The 27,738-nt window shown below is 34.6% G+C and overlaps 1 protein-coding gene across 7 annotated transcripts in view; it reads left to right on the top strand.

Annotated features, from left to right (window-relative positions):
- The window catches only part of RALGAPA1 (Ral GTPase activating protein catalytic subunit alpha 1), a 128,076-nt gene that overhangs the window by 28,252 nt on the left and 72,086 nt on the right, over window positions 1-27,738 (top strand). For 2 of the 7 annotated variants that reach the window (XM_082762547.1, XM_082762549.1), the window contains exons 13-22: window positions 2,820-2,968; window positions 4,215-4,344; window positions 4,773-5,010; window positions 6,999-7,160; window positions 11,503-11,643; window positions 15,655-17,223; window positions 19,137-19,261; window positions 21,648-21,864; window positions 22,998-23,174; window positions 26,342-26,494. In XM_082762547.1, the coding sequence (XP_082618673.1) occupies window positions 2,820-2,968; window positions 4,215-4,344; window positions 4,773-5,010; window positions 6,999-7,160; window positions 11,503-11,643; window positions 15,655-17,223; window positions 19,137-19,261; window positions 21,648-21,864; window positions 22,998-23,174; window positions 26,342-26,494 (3,061 nt within the window). Of the gene's footprint in view, window positions 1-2,819; window positions 2,969-4,214; window positions 4,345-4,772; window positions 5,011-6,998; window positions 7,161-11,502; window positions 11,644-15,654; window positions 17,224-19,136; window positions 19,262-21,647; window positions 21,869-22,728; window positions 22,926-22,997; window positions 23,175-26,341; window positions 26,495-27,738 lie in introns of all 7 variants that reach the window. The other 5 variants (XM_082762553.1, XM_082762551.1, XM_082762552.1 and 2 more) reach the window with 5 other exon arrangements.

Below are 27,738 nucleotides of genomic sequence, written 5' to 3'. Positions count from 1 at the left end.
ATACCCCTTCAAAACATCTCCAAATTCTGTACATTATTTTAGATATAATCAAAAGTATATAATTTGAGGTTCTTTGAAATGCATTTATGGTCATAGAAAATATGTGCATTTTATGTATAATATGTACAGACACAAACTTACGTTATGGTGTGTATATGACTGTAGCCTTCTATCCAGAAGAAAATTTATTCTAAGCCAAACAGGTGGATATTTACTACTATTTACTACTCCATTGTGTGCACTTGAATTATGGGTTACCATCCCAATTAGAATTCAAAGTTTTTACTGTAGCTTGAATGATTTCCTGTAATGCTGTACACTGCTATATAAAAATAAACTTTGTAACTGAAATGACTATTTAGTTCAAACTTTATAACAATTTAACCTTCATAATCTTTGCATACCAGGACTACAGAATATGCATGAAGTGCTTCTAGGAAAGGAATGAAAAGTCTTTGTCCATTTGCAGTGTATTTTTAAAGTTCACACATCTGTAAATGTCTGAGAGATTCTTCATATTGAAGTTTTTCTAGACAGAGGTTCATTTGACCACTAAGTATCTTTAGCTGGAAACAGAATCAAGACGTTCTATCCTCGTACAGTGTCTGAATTTGAGAGGTTTCTGGACCACATTTGCCATTTTCTGTGAATGAAGAATCCAAGACTTCTATCTTAAGTTTTCTTCCCATTTAATTCTTGCATAGGCTTATTTCTAGGCCCTTCAAGGAGGGGTTCATTAGCTGAAGCAAGTAACTTGCAACTGCATAGTAATAGTTTTTAATCATTAAACTCCAAAGCTCTCAGTACAGGGAGATTACAAGTGTAGAACCAATGATTTCATGAACATGTGGATTAAGAAAGGCAAATAAATTGGAGATCTAGAGCTGCCTGTGATATAAATATTTCCTAATAAATTCCTAAAATGTAACAGCACTTTAGTAATAGGTCCTGTAACTTCTGAGGTGTCCATGTCTGCTTTGATTTCATTGTTTTCATTCTGAAAGCCCTAATTTTCTGTCTACTGAAGTCAGTGGAAAACTTGCTAATATTTAATAACATTGAAATCATTCAACCTTAAGAAGGCTTGTTCGCCAGATAGAGTCCAAAACCAGACTGTCATAATACTCTTTGCTAGATCTTTTTTTTTAAATATACAGTGTGTTACCCTTTTTCATGCCAAGAATGTTGTCACATTAAATGGTATTACATTAAAGAGCACTCCAGAGGACATAATTATTTTCTGTCCTCGCAATAGATGGACTCGCCATTAATTATTTTCTTCTGTGAAAAATACATTTCCCAACCTCCATAAAGATTTAACCCAGATTAAAAACAAAAACTGAGAATAACTTATGTTAAGAACACAGTTATTTAAAGTCTAATAGTGTATACATCTGTTTGGTTTGTTGTTGTTGTTGTTTTATGTTTGCTTTTATTTTTTTTCTTGTTGCTGCATAATGCTGACATAATACAATATCATTGCACTGCACAAGGAGCAAAGAAAGGATGGTCAATGGCATGAAGAATTGCTTTGACTATATTTTTCATTCATTTCTGCATATTGTGAAAACAGTGTCTTTCTGAATAGAGGCTTATATGCTTGAATTCCCTTAACTCCATCATGTACTCTGGCAGGCTTCCTAACATAAATATCTAGGAAGTAATACTTGTGAACATTCAAACTTGACAGCACAGTTAATCCTAGTAGCTTTTATATGCCTGGTACATTGCACCTTGGAAGAGGACAGCTAAGTAGCATCCATAAGATTTTCTGCAGCTTACAGGAACTTTTAAAACCCATTAAAAAATTCTGCTGCTTTCTTTCCATATAGAAGAATAACTTACATAAATTATGTAAATATACCTATGAGAAAAGTGAATTTGGTGGCTGTAGCTTTGGTTGTGAGCTACAAATAGCTTACAAGAACTCTTATTTGTCTTGTTTAATGAGAGTGTATTACATGTGGTGGTGGTAGATCTGTAGCAGTGGTGGGTATGGGCTTCCAATGAACACAGTTTTGCACTGTAAAAGGAACCAAAAAGCCAAGAGTTCCTGAAGCCAGTGCCACTACACATTACTTGGCTGCTATAGTTTTTCCTGGAAATCTTGTCCTTTTTTCTCCCTTTGAACCATCCTGGGATTCATCCTCACATCAGCTTTCTGGGTATTTGACATTTGTCAATTGTATGAAGATTTTGGTATGTGATTTCATAGAACCAAGGAGGTAGTCCATATCTGATTTGCAGCATCACATGAGCTATTATAAAGTACATGCATATTTGAATCGTGCTGCTGGGTATGACGGCAACCACTTTGGAGAGGGTATCCTGTTTCCTATTTCTGGTAAGCCACACTGACTGTGATGGGATGAATACTGTAGATTCCCAGAGTGTACTACACTCTTTGTCATGCTGATGCACAAAGAGTATACAAGGACTCTTTCAAATAGTTTAGTGTGTGTTATACTAGTCAGTTGTTCATTTACAGTGGAACTTCTGTGCTTAAAGAAGCAGTGGACTTCTTTAGTGGAATATTTTTGTCCATCATACTAAATAATTATGTAATTTTTTGTAGCATATATCCAGGAGAACAAAGATATACAAATAGGTTTTATAGATATTTTTTTTAAATTTATTGGTTTTACTGTAGTGTTATCATCAAATTAAGCTAACTTGTGTTTAAGTACATACTTCTGAGTATACATGCAGCCCATTCTGTTAATCATGGGTGTTGTCTTTCCTCGTAACTATCAGCTAAACTGTTGAAAACATCAAAGTGCTTCGACCTCATTACATCTACTTTTTTTTTTTACTTACAGGTTTTTATTATAAATTCTTCAAACATATTCTTTCTTGAACCAGCAAATGAAATTAAAACTCTGCTGGATGAACACACTGATATGTGTAAACGCATTCTTAATATCTACCGCCACATGGTAGTCCAAGTGACTATGGACAAGAAGACTTGGTAAAATGCTAATGTTTTTATCTTAGATTATTAGTTCACAAGATAAATGTGAGATGGTTCTTGGTAGTAAACACAGTAGAATAGTATTGACTATGTGAATCTGTTCCTCTAAATCAGTAAATGCATGGGCTTTAAAATCGCAAACGACTTACCACAGGGGAAGTGGTGAGCTCCTCTGTTAATGCCAATAATAAGCACTATCTAGTTTGAGTCAGCGTAGCCCTCAATGAAAAAAGAAGTAAGCTAGAGTATACAGACTATCAAGGATCAACTGATGACATTTTTCCGGGACATTTTGCTCATGTGTCAAAGTGCTAAGTATGAAGTCACATAGGAAGCTTCACAGACTTATTTAAAAATAAACACAAATCCTCAGATAAGCCTGGATAATTATTATAACGAGATGTGAGTTGTTCTTGATCTATAATTAACTCCAGCTTTAGACATTTCTTTACAAGAGTCCATTTACTGTTTTAACTGTTTTGTCCTTTCCAGTGTTTAAGATTCATAGCAGGGATAAGAGACCCTCCTTCAAAGTCATCTGCATTATTTCCCCCTCTTCTTTAAATAGATGTCTCTAATGAGGTAGTATATTGCCACCATTCTCCATTGTAAGGAATCAGTAGCAAGGGGATTTCAAATGGCTGATTTATTCCATTTTAACTTGACATGCATTCAGTCTCTCACTTGGTAAATAGAGCTGGCATTACATGCCATTTAAAATTTGTTTACTCATGTTAGGAAATAAGGAATCAGTTCAAGACTAGCCACTGGGAAATTTGGGAGTGATAAAAGAAAACAGATCACACTAAATTAGTATTTTCTTCTCCAGTTTCTTGTCACTAAAGAAGTGGCTGTAGACTGTGATGACAAAGTTTCTTTGCCACCCAAAAGAATTAATGAAGTATGTTTATGATCATGTAATATTGCCAAAATTTGTCATCCATACAAAAAAAGTATAAACTCAGATCAGAAATATGACTAAACCTTTGTCCTGCAATTTCAGGCCATTGTAAGTGATGACCCTTGAACAACCTTGCACATGATGTTACACGGCAGTAGGGGTTCCTCACTGTGAAAGTCAAGTGTGGAAGGAAGGGATGGGAGTAATTTCTTTTACAAGAAAAAAGTTAGGCTGTTTGCATTGTGTTTAGGCAAATCAAGCGCAGTCATTATCTTTAAAAGTATCTTGGTATATACAGAATTATAGTAAAATAGTAACTCTAAGTTTAATATTGTTTTGCAGGGAACAGATGCTACTCGTGCTGCTCAGGGTTACTGAATCTGTGCTGAAAATACCACCCCAAACTTTCTTGCAGTATCAAGGAAGAAAAAACTCCACCTTAGCAGGAAGGCTTGCAGGACCTCTTTTCCAGGCAATTAAAAATAAATTCACTTTAATTAATTCAGTTTAATTTTGACCAAGAAACTAGAAACAACAGCTGCTGTTGACTGGTTTGTCCTAGGATCTGTAAAGTCTTCAGATTCTTTAGTAGGGAAAAAAAAGATAGAAAATATATAAATGTGATGAGAACTAGTCAGGGACAGTGCTACAGAACTCTTTAACAAAATTTGTAACGTATGGAAACATCTTACACAAGCCAATCCAGTTGTTCCTCTAAGTCAGAAGCACGTGTTAACATAATACTTCATTATTCATGGAAAGTCTGTGTACGGGCAAGGAAGTGAATATTAGGACTACACAAAAATGTTTGTGGCAGTTAGAAACTTCTTTTTAAGCAGTAATATTTGAATGTTGTTATCTTTTGTTGGTAAGCCAACGTTTCTCCTTTTATTATTTTAGACACTTATAGTAGCTTGGATCAAAGCGAATCTAAATGTGTACATCTCTCGAGAACTTTGGGATGACTTGCTGTCTGTAATGTCATCACTGACATACTGGGAAGAGCTGGCCACTGAGTGGTCATTGACAATGGAGACACTAACTAAAGTATTAGCTAGAAACCTCTATAGCCTGGACCTCAGTGACCTGCCATTGGATAAATTAAGTGAGCAGAAGCAGAAAAAACACAAAGGCAAAGGTAAGACAACATTGTATACAATTTTAAGAGTTTGAGCGGTGCTAATGAGATGTTGGGTACAACGGAGTTTTTGTCCAGTCTTTTCAGAGTAGCTAATTAGACATAACTGTCACCTGAAATAGCCCAGTTTCTTCACAATAAGGCTGGTTTTTAGAACCACTGTGAAATCCTACCATAAAGGTTCAGTCCTGCAAATAGTCACATATGGAATTTAATTCCTAAAGGTATGTAGAATTAAACCTAAATTTTTACACTACAATGTGTTAAGCCTTTCCATTTTTATCAAATACAAATTGATTCCCAGCCAAACATTTTTAAATTAATGAGGATTACATGTGTGGTAAAAATTAGTTAAGTAGCAAGTGCCTATTGCAAGCATAATTGGAATATGGATTCTGGAATCCCATGAATGTTGATTAAAGGTGAAATGTTAGATGAACATAGTTTTGTTTGAGCAGTAACTCACTGCTAAACCATGGTGAAGACTGGTTTTGTTAAAGTGACTTACTTTGACTAAGTGAAATAATACTAGTACAATGTGAATGGTACCAGTTTTTAAACTGATGTCAATATGATGCAGGAAATACTCTGTAGGACAAAACTTAGGAAGAGAGGGTGGCTACTTGTATTGTTACAGTTCTGATGTTGTTGAGACAGGAAATCTGTCCTCCTATGTAGAGTGCTGAATTGAGACTGGCAAAGGCTGGATTCTATTCCCATATTAGAAACTGACTTCCTGCATGTCACCACGAGCAATCACTTCTGTCTTGGTTTAGTCTTCTGTATTATATGGGTGATAATACTATTCTTTAAAAAGGGCTTTGAGAGGCCGAACTGTATTTAAGATGGAAATCAAGATGGAAAAAAGTATAGTTTTTAGTCTACTTTTTAATCTCTCTGTTTTCTGATGGATGTTGTTCATCACGTATTGCTGAGGGAGAACCAAACCTAAGGGAAGGTACTTACTACTTCCCTAGGGTTTGTCAGTGAGAAATAATCAATGTGCAATGTGCATGTGCTTTAAAAATATTTTGATTCATCTGTATCACCCATGCAAAGCACAGGAGAAGAGTTTGTTAGCTTTCAGCAGTAGAATTCCAGAGCCTCCATGATTAAATGTGAGTTGAAGAGTTAACTCTAGTGGGTTTTGGAAGTAATAAATCCCATACAGATTATGCCCAAATTCTTTGGCATAAATTCTTTAATAATAATGAACATGCTCTATTAAGGCTTCCTTTCCAAGAAGATGCCCTTTTAATGATTGTAACTGTTATAAAGTGTAATTTGTGATCATAAGTCAGTTCAGTGTGGGTAAGGAAATACACTGCAAATATTCTTTAGTTCACTGGACTTTTTTACGTACAGTTTCTTGAAAATTCCTCATGTGAGCTTTATTGACTTTGATATAAATGGCAATTCTGAACTTGTTACATCTTTTCTTATAGTATTTTTAGGGTGAAATTCCAAAAAGCCTTGTTCTTTGAGCCTAAATTCCCTTTTACTTGCTTTTGCATTTGATGGTAAAATATTTTATCATTTTCACTTCATGTTCCTCAAGTGTCACAAAGTTATTTGGCAAACAACTGCAGCATTAATGGTATGTAATGTATGATTTTGTGTGTTTTGTCTAACAGGAACAGCAAAGGTTGAGATAGAGGTAAAATGTATATAGTTACACATTTTATTTGTCTACAGTCTTTGTAAAACCAGTTTTCTTGTGTTTTTCAACTTAATTGGTCAGAAAAGAAAATCACGATAGCTTAATAGCACCAGTACTTCTGACAAAAAATTCAGTATCCCTCAGTTAATGCTAGCTGAGTGGATTTATAGAGACACTTAAATATAGTAATGTGCTGTTTAGCTTTTAAAATCATGCTAGCTTTAGTAATTTATTCTATCCAACTTTAAATCTCTCTGAAAGAATACAACTGTCACTGTTTGGTGATACCAGCATAGTAGTGAATAGATTTGCAATTCTATTTTTGCAGGAGTTGGGCATGAATTCCCCAAATCTTCTGTTGATAAGTCCTTTTCTAGAGGCTGGAGCCGTGATCAGCCTGGACAGGCACCAATGAGACAACGCAGTGCTACAACCACTGGATCTCCAGGAACAGAAAAGGCAAGAAGCATAGTACGGCAGAAAACAGTTGGTACGTATCTGTAAAAGCTAATAAAAGTGAGAGAGCTAATAATTTGAGAAAGGGGAAGGAATTCATAACTGACATTGTAGCTACATGGTTAACTTTATTTTTTTCTACAGAAGTATACTCTCTGCAGTAATTAGTTGAATATAAGTATAAATGATGTAGTCTTACGTGTTTTGAGGGTAGTTGAATAGCTTGTTCTTACTACAGTTACAGTTACTGCAAATGAGAGTAATGTAGTTAAGTATTGTGTAATTTTTAATGTTTGATCACATGCTTAAGATGTATTAGACAAATAATACTGTTGTGTGTCTATGGAAAAGAAAAAAATTGATTTGATCAATGGTATGGATAGGTGGCTTTTAAAGTCTGTTTTCATAAATTATGCACACAATAGGTTGAATATTTTCCAACTGTAGAAAGAAAAGTGTGAGAATTATGTACATGTCTGCATAGTTCATAAAATGTGCTGTCTTTTACTATACCCTGAATTTTGTGTTAATGAGAGATTGGCACAGCCGTGCAGTTCTCCATTTCTGAAGTGACCTATTTCTCAATTTCATTACTTGCAGATACTCTTTCCTGTGTTAGAAATGACTGATGGTAGTCAATGGTTTAGATGGATTGCTCAAAAGAATACTCATTTACATTTTTATGATTTGCTTACCATATCTTAACATGAACTGGACTGCAAATTTCTTTACTTTGTTTTCTCATCTTGATGATCTCGGTGCTATCCATTATGTGAAGGAAGTTTAAGCTGATTTTACTTTTTCATTTAAAAGAAGAACCTATTAAGGAGTATCTTGTGCTTTTTCACTATCTCTGTAGTAGTAGTGGCTTCAGTCATGAACTGTTTTTGCACTGGTACTTCTTGGAAGCAGGTACAATCTGATGCAGTTCTAGAACTCAGGAATGGTAATCAAATATGTAGTAGTGTTAGCTTTTCAGAGATTAACATCTCTGTTAACATTCCAAAAATCTTCACATTTATTTTTTGAAGTCACAGAGGTTATTTAGCAAAGAAAATTATTTGAATATTCTTCAAAATTTTTAATAAATTTTTAAGTTCTGTTTACAAGTAGCATCTGAAGCCTTCTGTTGGGGTGGGAGAGTTGTTTGTTCTGTAAGCACTACTACAAAAATGCTAGCAAAACTACCCAAATATGTATCCAAATGCTACACAGCATTTCCTTTATCTCATGCTGACAGCTAGTTTGACTCAAAAGTTTTCCTTATGGATTGCAGATACTTTAAATGTAACTTCTGCTTCTCTTCAGATAGGCTGTGATTAACTGTTGCAGTATTTTTGCTTTAAGTCTTAATTGTCTTAACAAGGTAAAGCTCATGTTAAAATTTATCCCTCTCAAATTATTATTTCAGATGTCAGAAGATTATACTGCATGATCGATTTTTAATGTTTTTGTTTTGCTGTTTTTTGAAAGATGGCTATTTATATGATGTTAGCCCTAAAATCACTGTTTATACTAATCAAGCTATATATTGACTTGGTTAGCAGCAAAATAATCTGATTTTAGTTTCACTCCACTTCAGCTTCCTTCATTTGGTTCTTTTTTGCCTTATATTTGATATTAATTAGCGAGGTTTATATTACTGTAACCAGTTAAAATTCATCTCTATTCATTTTATAGAACACCATCCATAGACAAGCATTAGCATTAGTAGGATAATTTTAAAAGATGAAAAGCCCTCAGAAAGTTGCCAGAGCCAGAATCCCAAACTCTTCAGTTCTTCATCAACATCTTTTAAGAAGATGTTGATGAAGCATCACATCTTGTTAGAAAAGCATACATCTTAACTGTCAGCAAAGAGTTGCTTGTTATTGTCTCCGGTCTTCTCAGAATGCTGCTCAGGTGCTTCTTAACCTGTGCCAGTTAAAATGGGGTCACTTAACCAAAAATGGTTTATAGTCATAATAAGTAAAATTTTCTTTATAACATTTTGCTAGTTTGTCTGCTTCAGTTAATTAATGCCGCAAGCAAAGCCTAGAATTAAGTCACACCTCAGATGTGTTGCATGATATCTGATATGTAGTATATTTCCTTTGATTGTGAGTAATATACTCTTTATATCTGAGTAGGTAGGATGTGCATGTTGAATATGTTATGGTAAGAAAAAGCTGGGGTTTCTTTTTCATTTGTTTTATGTTGTACACATTTTGTGCACACCTTTGTTTTTTGAGCCATCCTCATGCCAGCGCACGTCTATTGCTGCACCAAGTTTCTGTGTATGTGTTTTACTCAAATAAAAATCACAGCTTTCCTGATATGCAGTGTGTACATTTTTAGCCTGAACTTATGTAAAGTAATTTTTGGAAAAGGGTCTTTAAATGCATATGGGTTGAAAAATCTTTTGTAGGGCTAGATATAGAATTTGTAGACAGCAGATTCTCGTCCTATAAAAATACCAGGTCTGAAGGAATTTAGGAGTCTACTGTTCCATGTGTGTTGTTTTTTTTCTATAGAGAACAGCAGATGGTTTTGAACTGACATATCTAGTCCACATCTTGTGTTAAGTCTGACTCTATTTGACTACTTAATTGAACGTGACATATCTTATTTAAAATAATTATGCAGTGAGGTCACATTTTCATTTTACAGCATCACAATGTTAATCTTGCTTTCAGTAATAATATCTTACATTTTTCATTTGAAAGTTTTCTATAAAATTTCCATCTTCCAAATAGTAAAAGTGATTTTCTATTCCCTCTTTCTAGAATCAAATAAGATGGTGGAAGAAAATCAGTCAAATTACAAGGGACACTTATTTTTAATGATTTGCATTCAACATAGTATCCAATCTCAAAAGTTTGGTTTATTTACTCTGTAGCTTGATATTTTCTCTCAAGCGTGCATTCATTTTAAAATGCATAATGATGAATGCAATGCATTTATCCGTGACTGTATTCTGAAATTTAATATTGCATCTCTTAAAAATAAGTTAAAGCCTTGCATATAGTTGTCTTTTTTTTTTTTTTTTGAAGTTGGTTTCTGTCTTTTAAACTAAATTTAATTTAAAATAGAGGATGGCTTCAGTCTTAAAACATCTGTCTTTCTGAATTGTTTTTTCAAACTGTTGTTAAGATTCCACCTAAGTTGTGCTGCATTCGTCAAATGTGTTTTCTGCTCTATGTGCATAGACCTACCCAAGTTATCTTCATGTTGCTGTGTTAGAGACCATTCTTTAACAAGATCACATAAGTGTGATGTGCTCAACTTTTTCTGTACTTCATTCTTTTCTTCTGATTCCCATATAGATTAGGAGCACTGAGATTCTAAGGGTACATTTCATGTTTTGAAAATATGCTTATAGAAGTTCAAAGACTGCTTAAATATTGTGCAAACAATATGTAGGATGAATTGAAGTTTCCTTATGAGAAGTTTATCAGCAACTATTTTAGCATAAATTCTCAAATTTGCAACAATTTGAAAAGGAAACTGCTTGAAACCATGAGTAGAACAGTAATAGTACTTTGAAATTGAATGCGATATCAGTTCTTGCTATGTCTTACTTTGACAATTGAAAACAAATGTCATAAAGGTTCACTTTAAATCTATGGGAAAAGCTGCAGTTATAACCTTGATCCTGTTGCCACAATTCTTTTGTAAATTTTCTTTCTGTAGGACTGTTGGCAGGACATGAGAAACAAAAAGGTGAATTAGGATCAGTTTAGAAAGATTTATCCAATATCCATTAAAGTCCTGTTGATAAGAATGTAACCCTTTTAGTTGACAAACCATTTCACTTCAGTCATTTCATTTTTAATGCAGAACTATACAATGTTGTATTGCATTTTTTTCCACACAGAATTGCTTGTTTCCTTCTTACAATTTTGAATCTCTTTTGAAGAATCTTAAATTCAAGACTATAGGTCAAAATTCAGATGTACTTGTTTAGGAGCAAACCAAAGTAAACTAGAAAAATGGAAATGTAGTGTAAGTTGTGTTTTTTTCTGTTAAAAAATACAAATTTCAGAGTGCTTGTGGAGTGCTTTAACTTGGATTTTTCAACCCCTGATGCAATGGGAGGAAAAAAAAAGTGTTAATTAGTTTATTGGTTTTGAATGCAAAATCTCTGTAATAGCCATAGTAAAAGCATTGTTGCTGCTTTACATAAAAGTTGAAAACTCAAAATGTCTTATCAGTGTCCACTGATTTTTTCTTTCTTACAGCTCTGCCAATATCTGCCGTGCTGAAATGTTTTAATTTTTAAATTTTCTTCCTTTTTATCTTTGTTTTCTCTGTTGCTGCTTTTTCTGTGACACGAGCCTTTCATTATAGTCACTCTTCTTTTTTCCTTCCCCACTTCTTTCTTTTCCTTTTTAAAGCCATGAGAAGCCGATCCATTGGTGAATGTGCTCTGCCATCGGCCTATATACGCAGTGCTAAAAGTGCTCCTGTTCTGATCCATACTTCCAAACCCTTCTTGCCTGATATTGTTCTCACTCCCCTTTCTGATGAGCTTTCAGGTAGTGCCACCTCTGCTAATTTCTGCACCCCCTTTATCACCTTTTTAAACCTTCTGCTTTCAAATTCTGCAAAATCATTAAATTTTGCAAAGTAAAAATACTTTGGGGGATGGGATGGGGGGAGAGGGGAAGAGATTAAGAATGAATATTTTGAATTATGTAATATCATGCTATTTCGCAATTCATTCTGGAACTGTTAGAAGTTAGTGCTGTGCCAATGTTTACTACCATAAAAATGAAAATGAGAGGAATCTCTTGCTTTTTCAATTTATTGGTAAGCAGTAATACAATATCCATCAGAGAGTACAACTAATGTAAAGATTTTGTTCGTGCTTAATGAGGGAGAGAAAGGAAGAAATTTTAGTTTTATTTGCCAGTTACATCTTTCTACTTAATTTTTTGAATTCAGTGTCATAGGTGTTGTGTGGCCAACCATGATAATGATATAATTTAGCTCCCATGAAAAAAGAATTCCTTAAGTATATGGTATTATATAATATGCTTTACAGAATCCCGGTTTTTCATTGGTATATAAAACCTTAAAATCTTAAATACAGTTTTGGATTCTGAAGTGCTATGGTTTGGTTTGGTTTGGTTTTCCAAATTATCTATCTTTACAGAGTTCTAGTTTTATATAATGTTATGTTTGACCCTGCAAACTCCTTGGCTAGGAGTTTTGATAGTAGCTTTCTTTGAAGGAGAGCCTTTGAGCAAGTAGATTAAACAATTAGGGTTTTCACAGGTTTTTAAAAGGCACATATGAAATTTTATAGATAATGTTTTTTCTTGTACTCCAGCTGCTACTTAGGTAGAAATTAGTGAAGGCTGACAATATTATTATGCCTTTGTCTCAATGAGTACAAAAGTGAAAGCACCGTAGGATATATATGCACACACTCAAAACTTTGTACGAATAGAAGGACTTACAGGCAGTACATTTTTATATGGAAGATATGTTCTGTGCTTTCCCACTTTCTTCTTGCCTGCCTCTTGTTACCCAAGAAGTATCAAGAAATGTGTTTTGAAAGTTGTATTCCATGCCAGAATGTGTTTGTATTTTAGCATATCTGCCTCCCAGCTGGTACTGAAAAGCTGTCTTTTCTTTCTGCCTTCAAGCAGAAAAAGGGAGGTAAGGTTGGTTTAAGGAAAGTTGTGATTGGATGAGAATACCCAGAACTACCAATTTCAGTGTCTTCCTTACTGTAACATCCTAGGAACCAGGCCAGCATTTCTTCCAAGTATGTGCGCCATCAGAGATGCAGCCCTCTGTGGCACACTCATGATGTAGTCAGTAAAACCTCCTTAGGATAGTGTCCTATTTTGACTGTATACCAGTGTGCAGGGGTGAGACCTGGTTGCCAAGGAGGCTGTTCATTTGGATTTTAAAACATCGTATTTTCGGTGCTGATAATACAATAGCAGTTTTTCATTACCTTAATTTCTTCTATTCTACAAAAAGGAAATTTCTGTTGGCACAAGCACTACACGATTGTATGAAAATGTTTGTATACTTGTATGTGCTAGTCCTGCATACATGAGCACCTAATAAATAATACTGGATCAACATTGAAATAAATATAGCTGAGTTTATTTCAATGTGTGGAGCTGCTTGGCGTGCATTTGGAGTTCTCCATCCAGTAATTTTTAGCATCCTAGAAATCATAATCACTGCATGCATGCAATCCTCAGGCTGGTACTTTATATAAAATGAAGTTTATAAAACATATGAAAGATGCATATTGAGGGCTCAGGATGAGATCAATTTATCATAAATATATATGTATAAATCTCATCTATAACCTTATCATGCATATTTTAGCTGCATCCGATGGTCCTCAGTTGCTGCTTTCATTAAGACCAATTTCTTACAGCTGCAAAAAGAAATTCTTGAGGCTCTATAGGCACGGTCCATGTTAATATTTGCCTAAGTCAATGAAGACTGAAATAGCAGTTGTATCTAGAGAGCAACATCCATTTTATTGAATGTTAGTCTGTAAAGTCAAATAATAAGTTGAACAGGAATGTTGTAGAGAAATTTGTTGCTGGTGAAAGCAGAAGAGAAAGGAAATGGTTAATAAATATTGCAGTATACAACAGTTTTCAGTTTATGTTTATTTTCTGGAAGAGCTTATATGTATACTCTCTTTCTCAGTATAGACTTCTCCATTTCCTGTCCAATAGCTTCTTTACAGTTCAGTAAACTTTGAATTGGGTCAAACTCCAATTTTCAAATTATAACTTCCCTGAAAAATTGAGCGTGGAAATGACCACTTTTCATCATATTCCAACACATACGCTTAGTTAGCACTGATATATCTGATTCCTCCAGGTTATATGCTTTGCTCAGAAGGAAAATATGACAAAATCCCTTTCCAGCTCTTTCTCAGAAAAGTGAGCACTTCAAAACGGGTGACATTTTTAAGGTGACTTCTGATTACCATAATTAAATATTATTGAAATAGGTGTAAAGACCATGAAATAATAATTTGAAATATTTTAAAATGAATTCAACGTAATTTCTTTGTTTTGGCAATAACACACTGGGAGGGGATTTTAGGATGTACTGAGTTCAAGTAAATCCAGTTACTGCAGACCTGAAGATAAACTCTCTAGATAGAACAAGGTAAGTCTGTTCATTGTGGCAACTGTTACTCTTCATTGTTATTCTTGATTTTAAAAGCATATCTACAACTTTTTGAGCCGTATGTTTAAAAAATAAATCAGGGGAATAAATGATTCTATGAGAAAAGGAACTAACAGAAAACTGACAAAGTTGTTTTACCTTAATGTTCAAGTGCCTGTCCCTTAAAAAGACAGCAAGGGATAGCTTGAATTTGTGCAATTAGTTGAAGAGATACTTAGCCTTGGCTGTATCAGTGATTTTATAGTATGTAGTATTCCTGTGACATATCAAGAAATGTGATGAGGTATGTGAAGGTTCTTTATTTTGGTGGATGATATGAAGTGGGTTGAAGATATTTCTGTACATTTCCTAGGTGATCTCTGTTGGAACTGCAGCTTTCATTACAGTTAACTATGATGTGTGCTGATGGTAGAGTATTAGCTGTCTCAACAGAGACCAGGAATCACTAATTTAAATGGTCATAACAAATATTCTTGTCTTTACATAAGTAAAAGTGATTTTACTCTAATGTTAGCTGTTGTGTGGCTGCAGGATTTTTTCAGTAGCGGGGTTCTTAATTTGGTAATTCTTAGGACTCATGTTGAGTAAAACCGGAAGAAGATGGGGAGGTTAGCTTCCATTTAACATTTAGTTTTGCATTTTGAAGATGAGAGATGTTTCAAAAAACATTGTTTTAGAGGAAAAAAAAGTATATTGTTAAATAATCTGTTATTTATAGTAATCTTTTCCCTACAGGGGCCGTTCTTCCATAAAGATTAAAAAAAATAATTAAGTCTTCAGGTATACACTATATTACATATGCCATAATACTCGTACCTGTATACTATTGTTTCTGTTATTTCAGTAACGTATGTACATGCACACAAGTTATGAAAAAGTAATAGTTAGTCACTTCAGGAGGCAATTCTAATCTTCCAGAAAACTTGTATGTTCTCTTTGGAGTTGTGTATTTTTCTGAAGATGTAAATTCTATGAAGGGTACTATTGTTAAGCTAATTTATATTCAAGTTAACCATTTCTTCAAGCTAGTTGGTATAATATTGGTTGAATTATTGAACTTATTGGCACAGCCCTAGCTTTAACTGTACTTCCAAACGTTCCATGGTCTCACTGTTTGTTCTCATGCATGTTAACATTTAAAACTGTGTTCTGATGGTCTAACTCATTTATATTACATTCTGTACTGGATATTATGTGTGTTTGTTTTTAACACTCTAGTACTGGAAAAAGTATATTCATTGTACTTAAGTAAACAAGGCTCTGGACTTTCCTGGCTTTTTAAATCTCATAATTAGGATGTAGTGGTAAATAAATATGGTCTCTGTATGTAAAAGCTTGTGTGTATTACATATACCTTTTTCCTACAGACATTGATGATGCTCAAATTCTTCCACGTCCACCTCGAGTCAGACATTTTTCACAGAGTGAGGATGCTCCAAGTGAAGTTTTTGGTGCATTAAATGAGGAACAGCCGCTGCCACGAAGTAGCAGCACCTCTGACATCCTGGAACCATTCGCAGTTGAACGAGCCAAAGGTGCAGTTCCTGTCATTGACAGTTCATCCCATCACGCTCCAAGCTTACAGAGTTCCACTGAGACCTCTTCAATGCATAGATCCACTGAAAGCCATATTACTGATACAAATAGCAGAGAGTCCTCCTTGGAAGTTGGGGATAGTATTTATGACCATCTTTGTCATTTAATAGGGCCGGTAGAATTTGCAAACACAACCTTTGAACAAAGCCAATATGTTGACCTTGAAGGTGAAGATGATCTTCTTTCCTCTCTGAGAGAATATCTTAAAGAAAAAGAAGAACTTTGCGGTAACTTTGAGATAGATAAATGTGAGGCTTCTGCTCACGAAGGTGATACATCAGTAAATAGGAATGATAGATTACCACTGGATGGATTAGAAAATAGTGATCAGACTGCTCAATGCACGAATAGCATCACTGTTACAGAAAGAGCTGATAACACAGAGCTGCACCTAGAACAAAACCAAAGTGGCTTTATAAGTAATATTGCACCTACTCAAGTAGACATTTTTGCAAGAAATGAAGTGCTCGATAAAGCCAGACAGTTGAATATTGATAAACAATATGAAAACCTGTTTGATCATGGGTCAAGTAGTCCTAGCAGCAAAGAAGGGAAGAGATATCTGTACAGGCAAGCAGCCACTGAAGCTGATGTAGATTCAGCTGTGGAAGCAGCATTAGCTGAAAAGCATAGAAGTACCCAATTTAATGAAAAAATAACCAACTCACGTGTTATGCATGCAAAGAAAATTCTTCCTAAAGCACAAGTTAACCCTCAAATGCCTCACATCACAGGTACAAGCAAACTGTCACCAACTAAACGGAGTATATCTGAAACAGTAACTCATAGGGCCAAAATCATGAAAATAACAACTAAAAAAAGAAATAGTGTTCATGTAACTTTTAGACCATCTACAGAATCAGTTCAATTTTACAACCCTCTTGAGAACAAAGAGGCTGCTTGGAAAGCACGACTTCGTAAACTCAGTGGCTTCAGTAGTGGTGGTAGTGGTAGCAGCAACAGCGGTACCAGTACAAGCACCAGCTCATCAGCTGTCATGGAGCTGGTTAGACCCGGAATATATAGACCTCTAGATGCAATCAATGCTGCTTCAGTTGGTAGCAAGCAAATTAAGGAAACTCCAGAAACTCAAGCAGCCGTGCTGCAAAAAGAAGGTATTGCAGTTAACCAGTTCCATAGCCGTAGTGCATTTAGGTCGTCAGGTCAGGAGTCAGCGCAACAGCAGGGTTCCCTGGGTGGTGTTTATAAAACTGTTGTACATGCTCTTTCGAAGCCGAAGGCAAATGTTTCCCCACAGAGGCAGAACAGAGTGCCAGCAGAGGCTCCACTGAGGGATCTGTACAGTCATGTAATGGGCTATTTTGGAAGGAAAGCTGCAGGTGAGCACTAACAGTGTGCAGAGCGCAAAAGGAGAAAGGCAGCACCAGTTTGGCTTAATGCAACTGAAGCAAGCTCTGATAAGCAATCAAAAGGCTTTGGGATGATCACTGCTTTCCCTGTTTGGTTATGCATGCGCCTATAGCCAGCTGATTTTCTCCCAGCATAAGTTACTTTTACATACTTTAAATTACTAATTTCCCTTTTTAAAGATATTTAGTTGAACCTCTTTGCTGCTGAAGACCATCACATTAGGGAAGAGGAAGAGACAATAAATGACCTAATAAAGGACAAAACCTTGAGAGTTCTGAATTTTCATCTACCATGCAGAGCCTCAAAATTCAGCCTACCAAATGATTGGCATGTGAACATGATATCAGAGTGTACTACTCCCCTGTAACTGTACTTTGTTTGTCAGAAGGACCTGGCTATCAACCAGCTACGTTCAACTGACTACATTTCTGGTTCATTTAGTGTGTTTTCTTCCTCCTCCTCTTCCTCGCCCCCTCTTTTTCCTCCTCCAAAACAAAAAAGCCCCTCAAATTTACATTTGGAGGTCAGTTTGGATAACATTTTTAAAAATTGTGGACAGAAATCTGTTACTGGAATCATTTTGTTGTGACAGTTCTCTGTGAATAGACATAAGGTTTTGTCTGAATCTTTTCAAAACATTCTGTAGGCCTTTCTGTATGCATTCCTCAAAATGGATACAGTTACATCTTGGCAACATCTTTCATTGCTTCTTTTTTCCTTGAAATCATTCATGGATGTTCATGAAGGTCTCAGGATAGTCCTGCTAACTATGAGACCTCTCTGGACTGAGCAAAAAAGAAGGCTGTCGCTCTAATATCCATTGGCTTAGTTCACATCCTAAATAACCTTAAATGAACAATAAATTAACTTTCAGCAGTAATGTAGGTTTTCCTTTTTTCCCATTATTATGCTAGCATGATTAACAGAGGTTCTGTAACGCATCCTGCATTGAGATGTTAATGCCACCTGAGGGCAGTCTGTGAAAGCATAGCACCATGACAAATGGGAAGTAGTGTGATTGTCGCATTTATCTACAAAAAAAAAAAAAAAATTGTTCTCAGTGATTTCTGTTTCTCTGTAGGATCTTTTCTGACAGAGATATCTAGAAAACATTTTATTTAAAATCTGTAATGTCAAGCAGAGCCTCAACATGGAGCCATGAGAGAGGACACTGAGGGGAAAATTCGTATAGAGAAAAAAAGAACTGAAAAAAATTGAAAACTTTAAAGGCTAAGATCATGGAGTTAGGTCTAACAGCCACTGCTAAAAATTAAAAGGATAATTATATCAAAAATATAGAACTAATACTTGAGTGAACTTAATTAATTGTTCATCACCATTTGACCATCCAGAGATTGAAGTTTCATTCCATATAGTAGCATGCTGTTTTATTACATAAGACTTTTATTTGCACATTTATACTAAGTGTATACAGTGCCACATTGACATTTGTCATTATTTTATATTGCAATCTAGTTTTTCCACTACATTGCTTTTCATTAAAAATGCAATGAAGAAGGGGTGCCTGTAGGAATCGTATACAATTGTTAGGATTTATTCCTTAATTTTTTGTGATATGGAGGAAGAATATGTGCTGTATCCTTAAAGCAAGCATTAACAACTTTAAGTAGTGCTTTCCTATAAGCTTTCTTGCTCTTAAAGGTTTTACTGGAAATTGACTAACACCTGCTTAGTGGGAAGAAGTTGTTTTACTAATTCCTACAGTAGAATCTGCTTAAAAAGAGGGAATTCTTAAAATGCATGTTTGGCAATTTTGATTATTTTTTTTTATTTATTAGCAGGGCTTCTTTATTTGTTGCCTTTTGTTTTGAAAATGTGTTGGTTTGTTCTTTACTATATACAGTTATTCATTTGCTTTTAGCTAATAGAGAGGACATGAGTCAAAAGCTGCACCCTGTTGATAGTGATATTGGCAGCAGCAATACAAATGTTCCTGACCTCATGGATGAATTTATAGCTGAGAGACTCCGCAGTGGTAGTGCACTGGTAAGCCTTTAAATTTCCTATATTTCAATATGTAATCTGCACATTTGTGTGAACTAATAAATGACATTATTAAATCACTTTACTACATAGTAAGATGTTTATCTTGCTCTGTTTTTTATGAATCAGAATTCAGAATATCACTAAATTATTCCTTGGCTTTAAATCATTTTGAAATAGACTTCTGGTATTTTATGCATTCGTGTTTACATTTTTATTAAATTTTTATTGTTCAAACAAGGTAGAAATGTCAGATGAATAGTCTCATTGAATTAAATGACTTTAATTGCATCTGCAAAGATCTTTGTACACAGGCAGCTCCAGGATAATAGTTTATATGTAAATTTGCAGACTGCAGTGTAATTCTGTATTTATGCAAATACTGGAGTACTGTAGTATGGTACTTACTATTCCCTACCGTTTCAGCCAGTGCAAGACTACAAAACTACATTAACATATGTTTTTCCTTTTTTTTCCTACTTAAAAGTGTTGAAAAATTTCTTGTACTTTTCTGTTAACAGAACCAACTTTTCATATGCTTTATTCCTATGCTTTTCCAGTAATGTCATGTTGTTTTGATTATCATTCATAATCAAAAATTTCAATCAATTTTAAGTCAAGAATTTCAGGTTACACTTGAATGCTTACCAAATAAGACAAGTGATTTGAAGAGATGAGTGTTTTATTAAGTAGCAAAGAAGGGGAAAATATTCAGAGAAATGCTGCAAATGAAGAACAGCATGGGTGATAATTGAAATGTATTGTTTCAAAGTTGTTCTGTTCTTTTTTCTACTTTTTTATTTTTTTATTTTTTTTAAAGGAAAAGGTCATTGTAAGACGAGCTACTGTAGAAAGTTGGCAACAAGTATCTTAGTTGTTGCTATTGAGGGACAGATTCTTCAAGGTGATTGGAGAAATTAATTTATCAGCATCTTTAATTATGGAAAGGGAGGACCTATAGAGTTTGTTCAAATGTATGCTTTTTTCCTTTTTTTTTTTTTTAATTGAAATTATGTTTATGAATTTTTTTTTCATCTTGCGTTACAAGATAAAAATGCTAACTTGCAGTTAATGATTTTTTACATATTTCAAGTCGGTAAAACAGAAGTCATCAGAGCTGGCCACAGAAAAAGAGAGAAAGAGAAGGGGGTGTTGTTCATTTTCTCACATAGTTGGTCAAGAACTTTGATTATTAATAGTTCAGGTGAGAGGATTGATACTTTCCTCAGGTAGCAAAAAACAGCCAAGGTAAGTTTGAGTAAGTGTTATGAAACTTGCCTGTCACTGATCTTGCAATCTAGCACACAAGAATGGATATTCTGTTTTAAAACAAAGTACCAAGTTATTAAGATTACTGTTAGGTTATGGATCTATTGAACACTAAATCCTTGTATTTTGTCAGACTTGTCATTCTGAGTAAATCTCGAATTAGTAGTAAGATGGTGACGGGAAAAGAAGTGACTAGAACTAATGTAAGTCACCTTCAGTCTCTTAGTTTACAATGCATAAAGATTTCAAGCCATTTCATAAAAGATCATAAATTTCTACATTTATCTTTTTTCTCCTTCTCAAACAAACAGTCCCACTTTCCACAGTCCTTTCCACTCCATGAAGAGTGACTTAAAGAAAAGGCTTGAGTAGAACAGCTTACTTTTACATGAGCAAATCTGTATGCGTTATTTCTTGTATATACTTTTTTTGCCTTAAGTCAATACTAAGTTTTGGCTTAATCATAAGAAAATTAGATGTGTATTAGAAAATTAATTTGCTTGTGGTGTACATGAAATTTTTGATTATAACATCATAGTCTATAAGCCAGAAAACACCATACTTCTTGAAATCTTTTTTCTGCTTGTGCCTGAAACAAAGGTTAACAAGTCTTGTTTAGTAATTTAGAATAATTTGGAGACGATGCACTTCTTTACTATTCTTTTCTAAAGTCTTATATAAGTGCAGCTCATTTTAGTCTGAATCCTTGTCTTTTAAAATATGTACCCAAACATCTGTTGTGCAAATACAATTTATATGTATGAAATTGTGTGACTACATAGGTTCTTCATTTTCTGCTGTCTGGGGTTTTAGGAAGTCTTGGCTATGTAGTATGATGAAAATTTTTGGTTTAGGTATTTGTCAACTGTTTGTTATATATACATTTATATATATGTATATATATACACGTGATTATATATATATACACATACGTGTATATATATATAAAAGTGTATATATATACATTTATATATATACGTGTACATATATACATTTTTATACATTATTATATACATATATATACATTATATATATACATTTGCAAATGACATTTGCTTTTTCCATTGTATGTAAATAAGCCATCCAAGGTTGTAAACTACTTTGTCTCTTCAATGTTTAGAATGTGACAAGACGAGGAAGCAGTCCTGGCAGCCTGGAAGTTCCAAAAGACCTTCCTGATGTATTGAACAAACAGAACCAAATGCGTCCTATAGACGACCCAGGCGTGCCATCCGAATGGACATCGCCTGCTAGTGCAGGCAGCAGTGACCTCATCAGTTCAGATAGCCACTCTGACTCATTCAGTGCTTTTCAGTATGATGGACGCAAATTTGAAAGCAAGTATACTTTTTCAAAGTAGGAGCATTTTTGGTTGACTGCTCGTGAATTTCCTTTTCCGAGTTTTCTTTTTTAAGTTATATGCCAGCAGTCTTCTGTAAAAAGAGCTTATTTTGATTCCCCACAGAAATTACTAGTAGGTTAATGGAGCAAGCAGGATTCTTGAGAGAATCGTTTTTATAGTATATGAATAAAACAGCAGTGAAACATTGCTGTACAAAAGCTGAACAACAGTGCACAGAAGTTAGAAAGCAATATTTATTGTCTTTTCTCTGAAGTGTATCTGTGTTTTACACACAAAATGTAAAAATGAAAGACTGCTTACTTCAGAATTTATTTCAATTCTTTTGAAAAATTTAGGTAAAAGGTAAAGAAGGCCATCTGATATTTTTACAGTGGTCTTTTTATAACTGTAGATTAATCGAGATACTAAACGTAATATCATAAAATTAGTATGCTATTCTAATAACTTAGTATGCTTTTTATTCATTTCATGCATCTGTTCCCACTCTTACTCATATGAAGGGATTATTGTAGTTGCTTGGAATTATGTTTTCATGTATTACAAAAGGGAGAAATAATGTTTGTATGGCAGAAGTATTTATTGATGAAATTGCAATTTTTACATATATATATATATAGATGTTTTGTAACTAAGTTATGTTATTTGACTACATTTGAGCATGATACTTTGTCTTAAGTGTTGAAAGAAACACTAGCCAGAATGTCATTTGCTGTAATATTTGTAGTTTGAAGTTAGTACTTTAATGAAAAACTTGGCTATTTCTTTCATTTTACAGACTTTGCATATAAACTTCTTAATGTATGTTTCCATTATTTTTACTTTATTCTCATTTAGGTACGCTTACAGCGACTAAGCAGAATACAGGACATGCAATAGGAATGTCTTCTCCAGAAGTTCAGTCACAGTTTTGTGACAGAAATGAGAATGTCCATAATAGCCAATTACTTTCTGCTTTTACATCTTATGTAAATTGTGCAACAGTGTGTTGGAAGCATAGGAGATGTACATACAAGTTTTACATGGAAGATTTTGGAGGTGCTAGGCTTTTGTATTTTATATTAGTGGTATTTTTAAATTGTCAGTTAATACAACACTTCCCTCATACAGATTTCAGCTTTGGCACCGAGGCAGGGACGCCAGCTTCCACTGATGTTGATGCAATTTCAGGACAACAACAGAGTGCTGAGGAGCAAGAAGTAGCCAGTCTAACTACACTCCACATAGATTCGGAAACAAGTAGTCTCAATCAGCAACCATTGTCTGCTGAAGCTGCAACTATTACTGGTAAAGTAGTTTAAAAAAATAATAATTTGTTTCAGAATTTTTCCACCCATCCTGAAGAATACCAGGTTCAGGTTCTGTGATGAATCTATATTCTGTATAAAACAATTCTTGGAATTCAGTTACTGTTTGATTGCAATAGAACACTAATGTGTGAAATAACAATTGGAAATATTTTGTTTGACTTAGCTACATACATAATCCATTTCTTGGTGTTAAATGTGTTTTAAACACTTCATGACATAATCTATGTAATTATCAGAGAGAAAATGTACCACAAAGTGTAAGCTAGATTTTACCAGTGTCCTTATATTACTGGTTGCCAAATAGCTAGTTTTGAGTAAGTTATTTTTCCTTGAAAGGCTTTGCAAGTGCTTTCAAACCAGTGCACAGAAGTCTTATGCGATTCTTTTGTGTACACCCATCTTAACCTCTCTCCATATTGTCTATTGTTAAACTTGGAACTTTCAATATGCAGAATGTTATTGTAACATGTAAGATCAGCTTCCATTTGTGTAACTTAATTCTTTTTCTTTTAGGATTTTCCCTTTTTTTTCATAAAAGTAAGCCTGTAATGAACCAAACTAGTGTTTCACAACCTCAGTCAAACTTATTTTGCAACTATTTCTTGAGAAAGAGAGAGGATTAACAATTAGATTAACAACCATCAAGTGATACAGTTAACCCAAATTGAATGGGCTGCTTTCTGAAAGAGAGAATCTCCCTCTCTCAGAAGTATTTGGAAGAAAGGTCTCTCAACATATTTCATGAATGAGACTTTAAGACATCCATAGTCATTTTTATACTCCTTGTTCCATAACCGTTAAATGCTACCATGCCTACCACAATCCTAGAAACAAGTACTGATTTGTCTGTGAAAGCTTACACCTACCTACAGTGTCCTGTTCTCTGACAAATCAAACTGCGTTTTCAGAGATACTGAAAAGACCATCATTCCTTGCAACTATTTTCATATACTGAAATTGCCTTTCTGCTGAAAAAGCATGAAATTAGCTTTTTCAGAGTTGTTGTTTAGCTTGTTCAGCAGTGATCAGCTTGACTTTTATTCTCTTCACTTTTCTCTTTGCCGTGTGTTTGTTGAGAGTCCTTGCAGACAATGTTTTCTGTTTGTTTCTGTGTTAATAATGTCATTACTGTTTGATGTTTTTGTCTAAGTTTGCACTATAATTGTTAAGATTGCAATTAATGACGGAGTAGTCCAGTGAGGAAGTTCCGTGGCTGTCTTTTCTTGTTGTTTGGACCACTGTTTTAGAGAGGCAGCTTTTGTGTGTCATTTGTATCAGTTAAATGCAAGGTTTCCTGAGAGACTTGTGCACTTTTACTGTCTGTCTCTGACTGTTCCATGCCCCCAACAGTGTTGGAACCCATTGTCTAATTTCTGCTAAATTGACATATTAAAAGAAAACAGAAGGTTTTTGTTTTTTTTTTTAATTATTATTATTTTTGTGAAAGATAGACAGCTGTATAGTGAAAAACACATGTATGAAGAAGGGTCCTATAACAGGAAGACTGCAATGTGAATTCTCTTTATTAGATACCAGAAAATCTATGCAGAAACTGAACGTCAAAGCACATTCATAGGAAGCCAGTTTTCAATAGCTCTGCTGCTCAGAAACCTACTTGTTTCTAAACACATTTGGGGGTTTGGGGAAATAAAATTTCTTCCTGGCATATAGGCATTATTTCATATTCTTAGCAAATGACTGAGTTTACTATAGACTGCTGTTTACTAGTCTTGGAACAAGTTAAACCCATAGTATTCGCTGTCAAATTTGAATCCATATATGCTGAGGTATCTTCTAGTGCTTCTTAGATGACTCCAGTAGTTCAGTAATTTTTCCATAATTGTCTGTCCATTATTTTCCATTATATGAAAGTCTGTTTCCCTCTTTCCCTCTCTTCTTCTCTCCCCACCCCATTGCTTTTTCTCTGCACCCATCTCAGTCCCTCTTAGTGAGCAGAATGGAGAAGTAGGAAAAGATTTCTTTGAACATCTTTAAATGTATATTTTATATTATCTTTGTGTGTATGTGGAAAACGAGGGACCGGTAATGAGTGGAGAATATAATTTAACTGTTGAGTTAAACAGTCGTCTGTGTGTGAAGGAGTAGTTGTAAAGGAAAGGCACTACCACAGTTTGTCATTTACAGAAATTAATGACATTTATATGTATGTCCATCTCTCCTGCATAGAGGTGTTGATTTAAACATGGTAAAAGTTGCATTACCTTTGTCATTTAAAACAGATAGAAACCTTTGCAATTTAACAATTTAAGTTCATTTACCACAATTTCTGTTCTGATAACACTTCACATTTTGTGTCAAGTTCTTTAAACAATGTAATTTTCTTCAGAAGAAAGTACATTGACAGCCCAATAATTTGGGGAAAATACTCTTAAGAGCCTCATTTTTGATTTGCTATCCCTAAAGTCCAATTAAACTTGTTTAGCAGAAGATAGTGCAGAAGAAAAACACAGCTCCCTCCCCCTCTGTAGATATCTAAGTAGAGATCAAGTAGTTGCCTAGAGAGGTTGCCAAGTGGTGATCATGGCAAGATGCCTTTGCAACACTGCCAAACTTGTGTTATTATGTCTTAGAGGAAATAACATTCCTCGCACTACATAGAATATTCCCTCCATATGGATTTTCTAATCAGCAGATAAACATCAAAGAATATCAGTTCCTGGTATGAACTTTTATTTATAAATTAACATGTATGCATCCATAAACCTGGAAAAAAATAGTTGTTCCAGCAAAATTTCTGCTTAAATAATTTGCTGGAGAGAAATTTAGATGAAGGAATGTGCAGAGAAATTTGTCTGATTCAGAGCACTGAAAGTGCTCCAGAATAAATGCAGCTAAAATATTTCTGACTTAAAATGGAGCTCTGTTAATCCATTTGACTATCTGATTTTGATGTTCATCTCTCAGCTTTCCTGCATGTAATTTGTTGTCTTTTGGAGCACCATTCACAGGGAGATCTGCTTAGAGTTTTTATAACTTTTCTTTCTCTCTCTCTTTTTTTTTTTTTTTTAACAGATTTGGTATATTAAAGTAGTTCAGTTTATTTTAATGCTATGCTTAGTCAACATTTCAGCTCAAGAAAATAGAAAAGGCTTTTAAGGTAACTGTTAAAAATTGCATTTGCAGGCTCTGAAAGTGCTTCTCCAATCCAATCTGCTCTTGGATCCCGATCACAGACACCCTCTCCTGCCACTCTTCATGCAGATCATATTGAGCAGAAGGATCTGCAGCTGGATGAGAAGCTCCACCACTCTGTTTTACAGACGCCAGATGACCTAGGCAGTATCTGGAATAGAAACTATAAACCTGTTCTTTTTTTTCCTTTCCAGTACAATGTAGTAAAATAGCTAGTACCCCATTAGCTGTAGACAATCCTGTACAAGTCTATTTCATTTACACTTTTAAAAATACTTGATTGCAGTTATTTTCTTTAAAAGCAAACAAAACCCTTTTTGCATTTTGTCTTGCATTTCATTAGAACTATTTGCAGTAGATTACTGGTCCACACATTAATAATTGTTCTTTTTGATACGTAGAGTTGTGCCAACTTAACTTGCTATGTCGTCCTCCCATGGACAGTTCTATCATTAACATACAAGTAATAAGACACGATTTTTAAGTAGTGTTTTAATTTCTTCTTGGAATATCTGTTGTTTTCCCTTTATTGTTTATAAAATATATAATTACTTTAGTTATCAAATTCTAGAATATGTTTTGTAATGTACAAAGTTCCCACTTCTCCTATATTTCATCTCATGGAAACAGAAGGTCTGATGCATGTATCAGACCTTTTTCTTTTAAGTAGCCTACTGATGGACAAAAATGCCATAATTTTGCTTTATACTTTGAAATCTACAACCCAGAAACCATTAGTGTCTCTACCACAGTGGTCCAGATCTTCAAAAGAAGAAGCTATGTGATCAGGCAGAATTCAGGTGTCATTTTCATTTTGTATGCCTGTGGGAGCTGCAAGATTTTCAGAAGATCTCAACAGGTTCTGGTGCTGAGGTGTTTTGAAAATAAGTGTGAGAGGAACTGGAGTTAAAATCTGGATACGTGCAGCTTTAAAACTATGGCTCTTCAGCTGGTTTGGTGTGTTTGTGTAGCCACATCAAGAGCGAGCCATTGTAATCTATCATTTTTCTTTGTACGGATGAACAGAAATGAACAGACCTTCCACCTAAAAAGACTGTTCGTTCATATAATGTGTAGAGATAATGTGTACCGATGTGTAGGGAGAACTGGTTGAGAGTAAGACTGCATGATGCTAGGTTACTGAATGTTGCCTCTCAGTCATACAAATTTACCACTTAAAGAACATTAGCCAGAGACAACTGTTTACTCTTCAACTTGCAAGTAAAATACATGGATAGTAGATTCTAAGGAAAATCATCTTTCTGTTTTATTGGAAAAAAAATATAAAGTTGATATGTAGCTATTCTTGGAGGAAGGCAAATGGAGTTCTGGAGATTCATTGACTCCAAAATAAGAAGTTAAGAAACTTCTTACAAATGTATTGGCCC

The sequence above is a fragment of the Aythya marila genome (genome assembly GCF_965140915.1).
Source record: "Aythya marila genome assembly, chromosome: 5".
Classification (NCBI taxonomy): Eukaryota; Metazoa; Chordata; class Aves; order Anseriformes; family Anatidae; genus Aythya; species Aythya marila.
The sequence above is the reverse complement of the archived record's forward strand: the minus strand, read 5'-3'. Positions and strand labels throughout refer to the sequence as shown.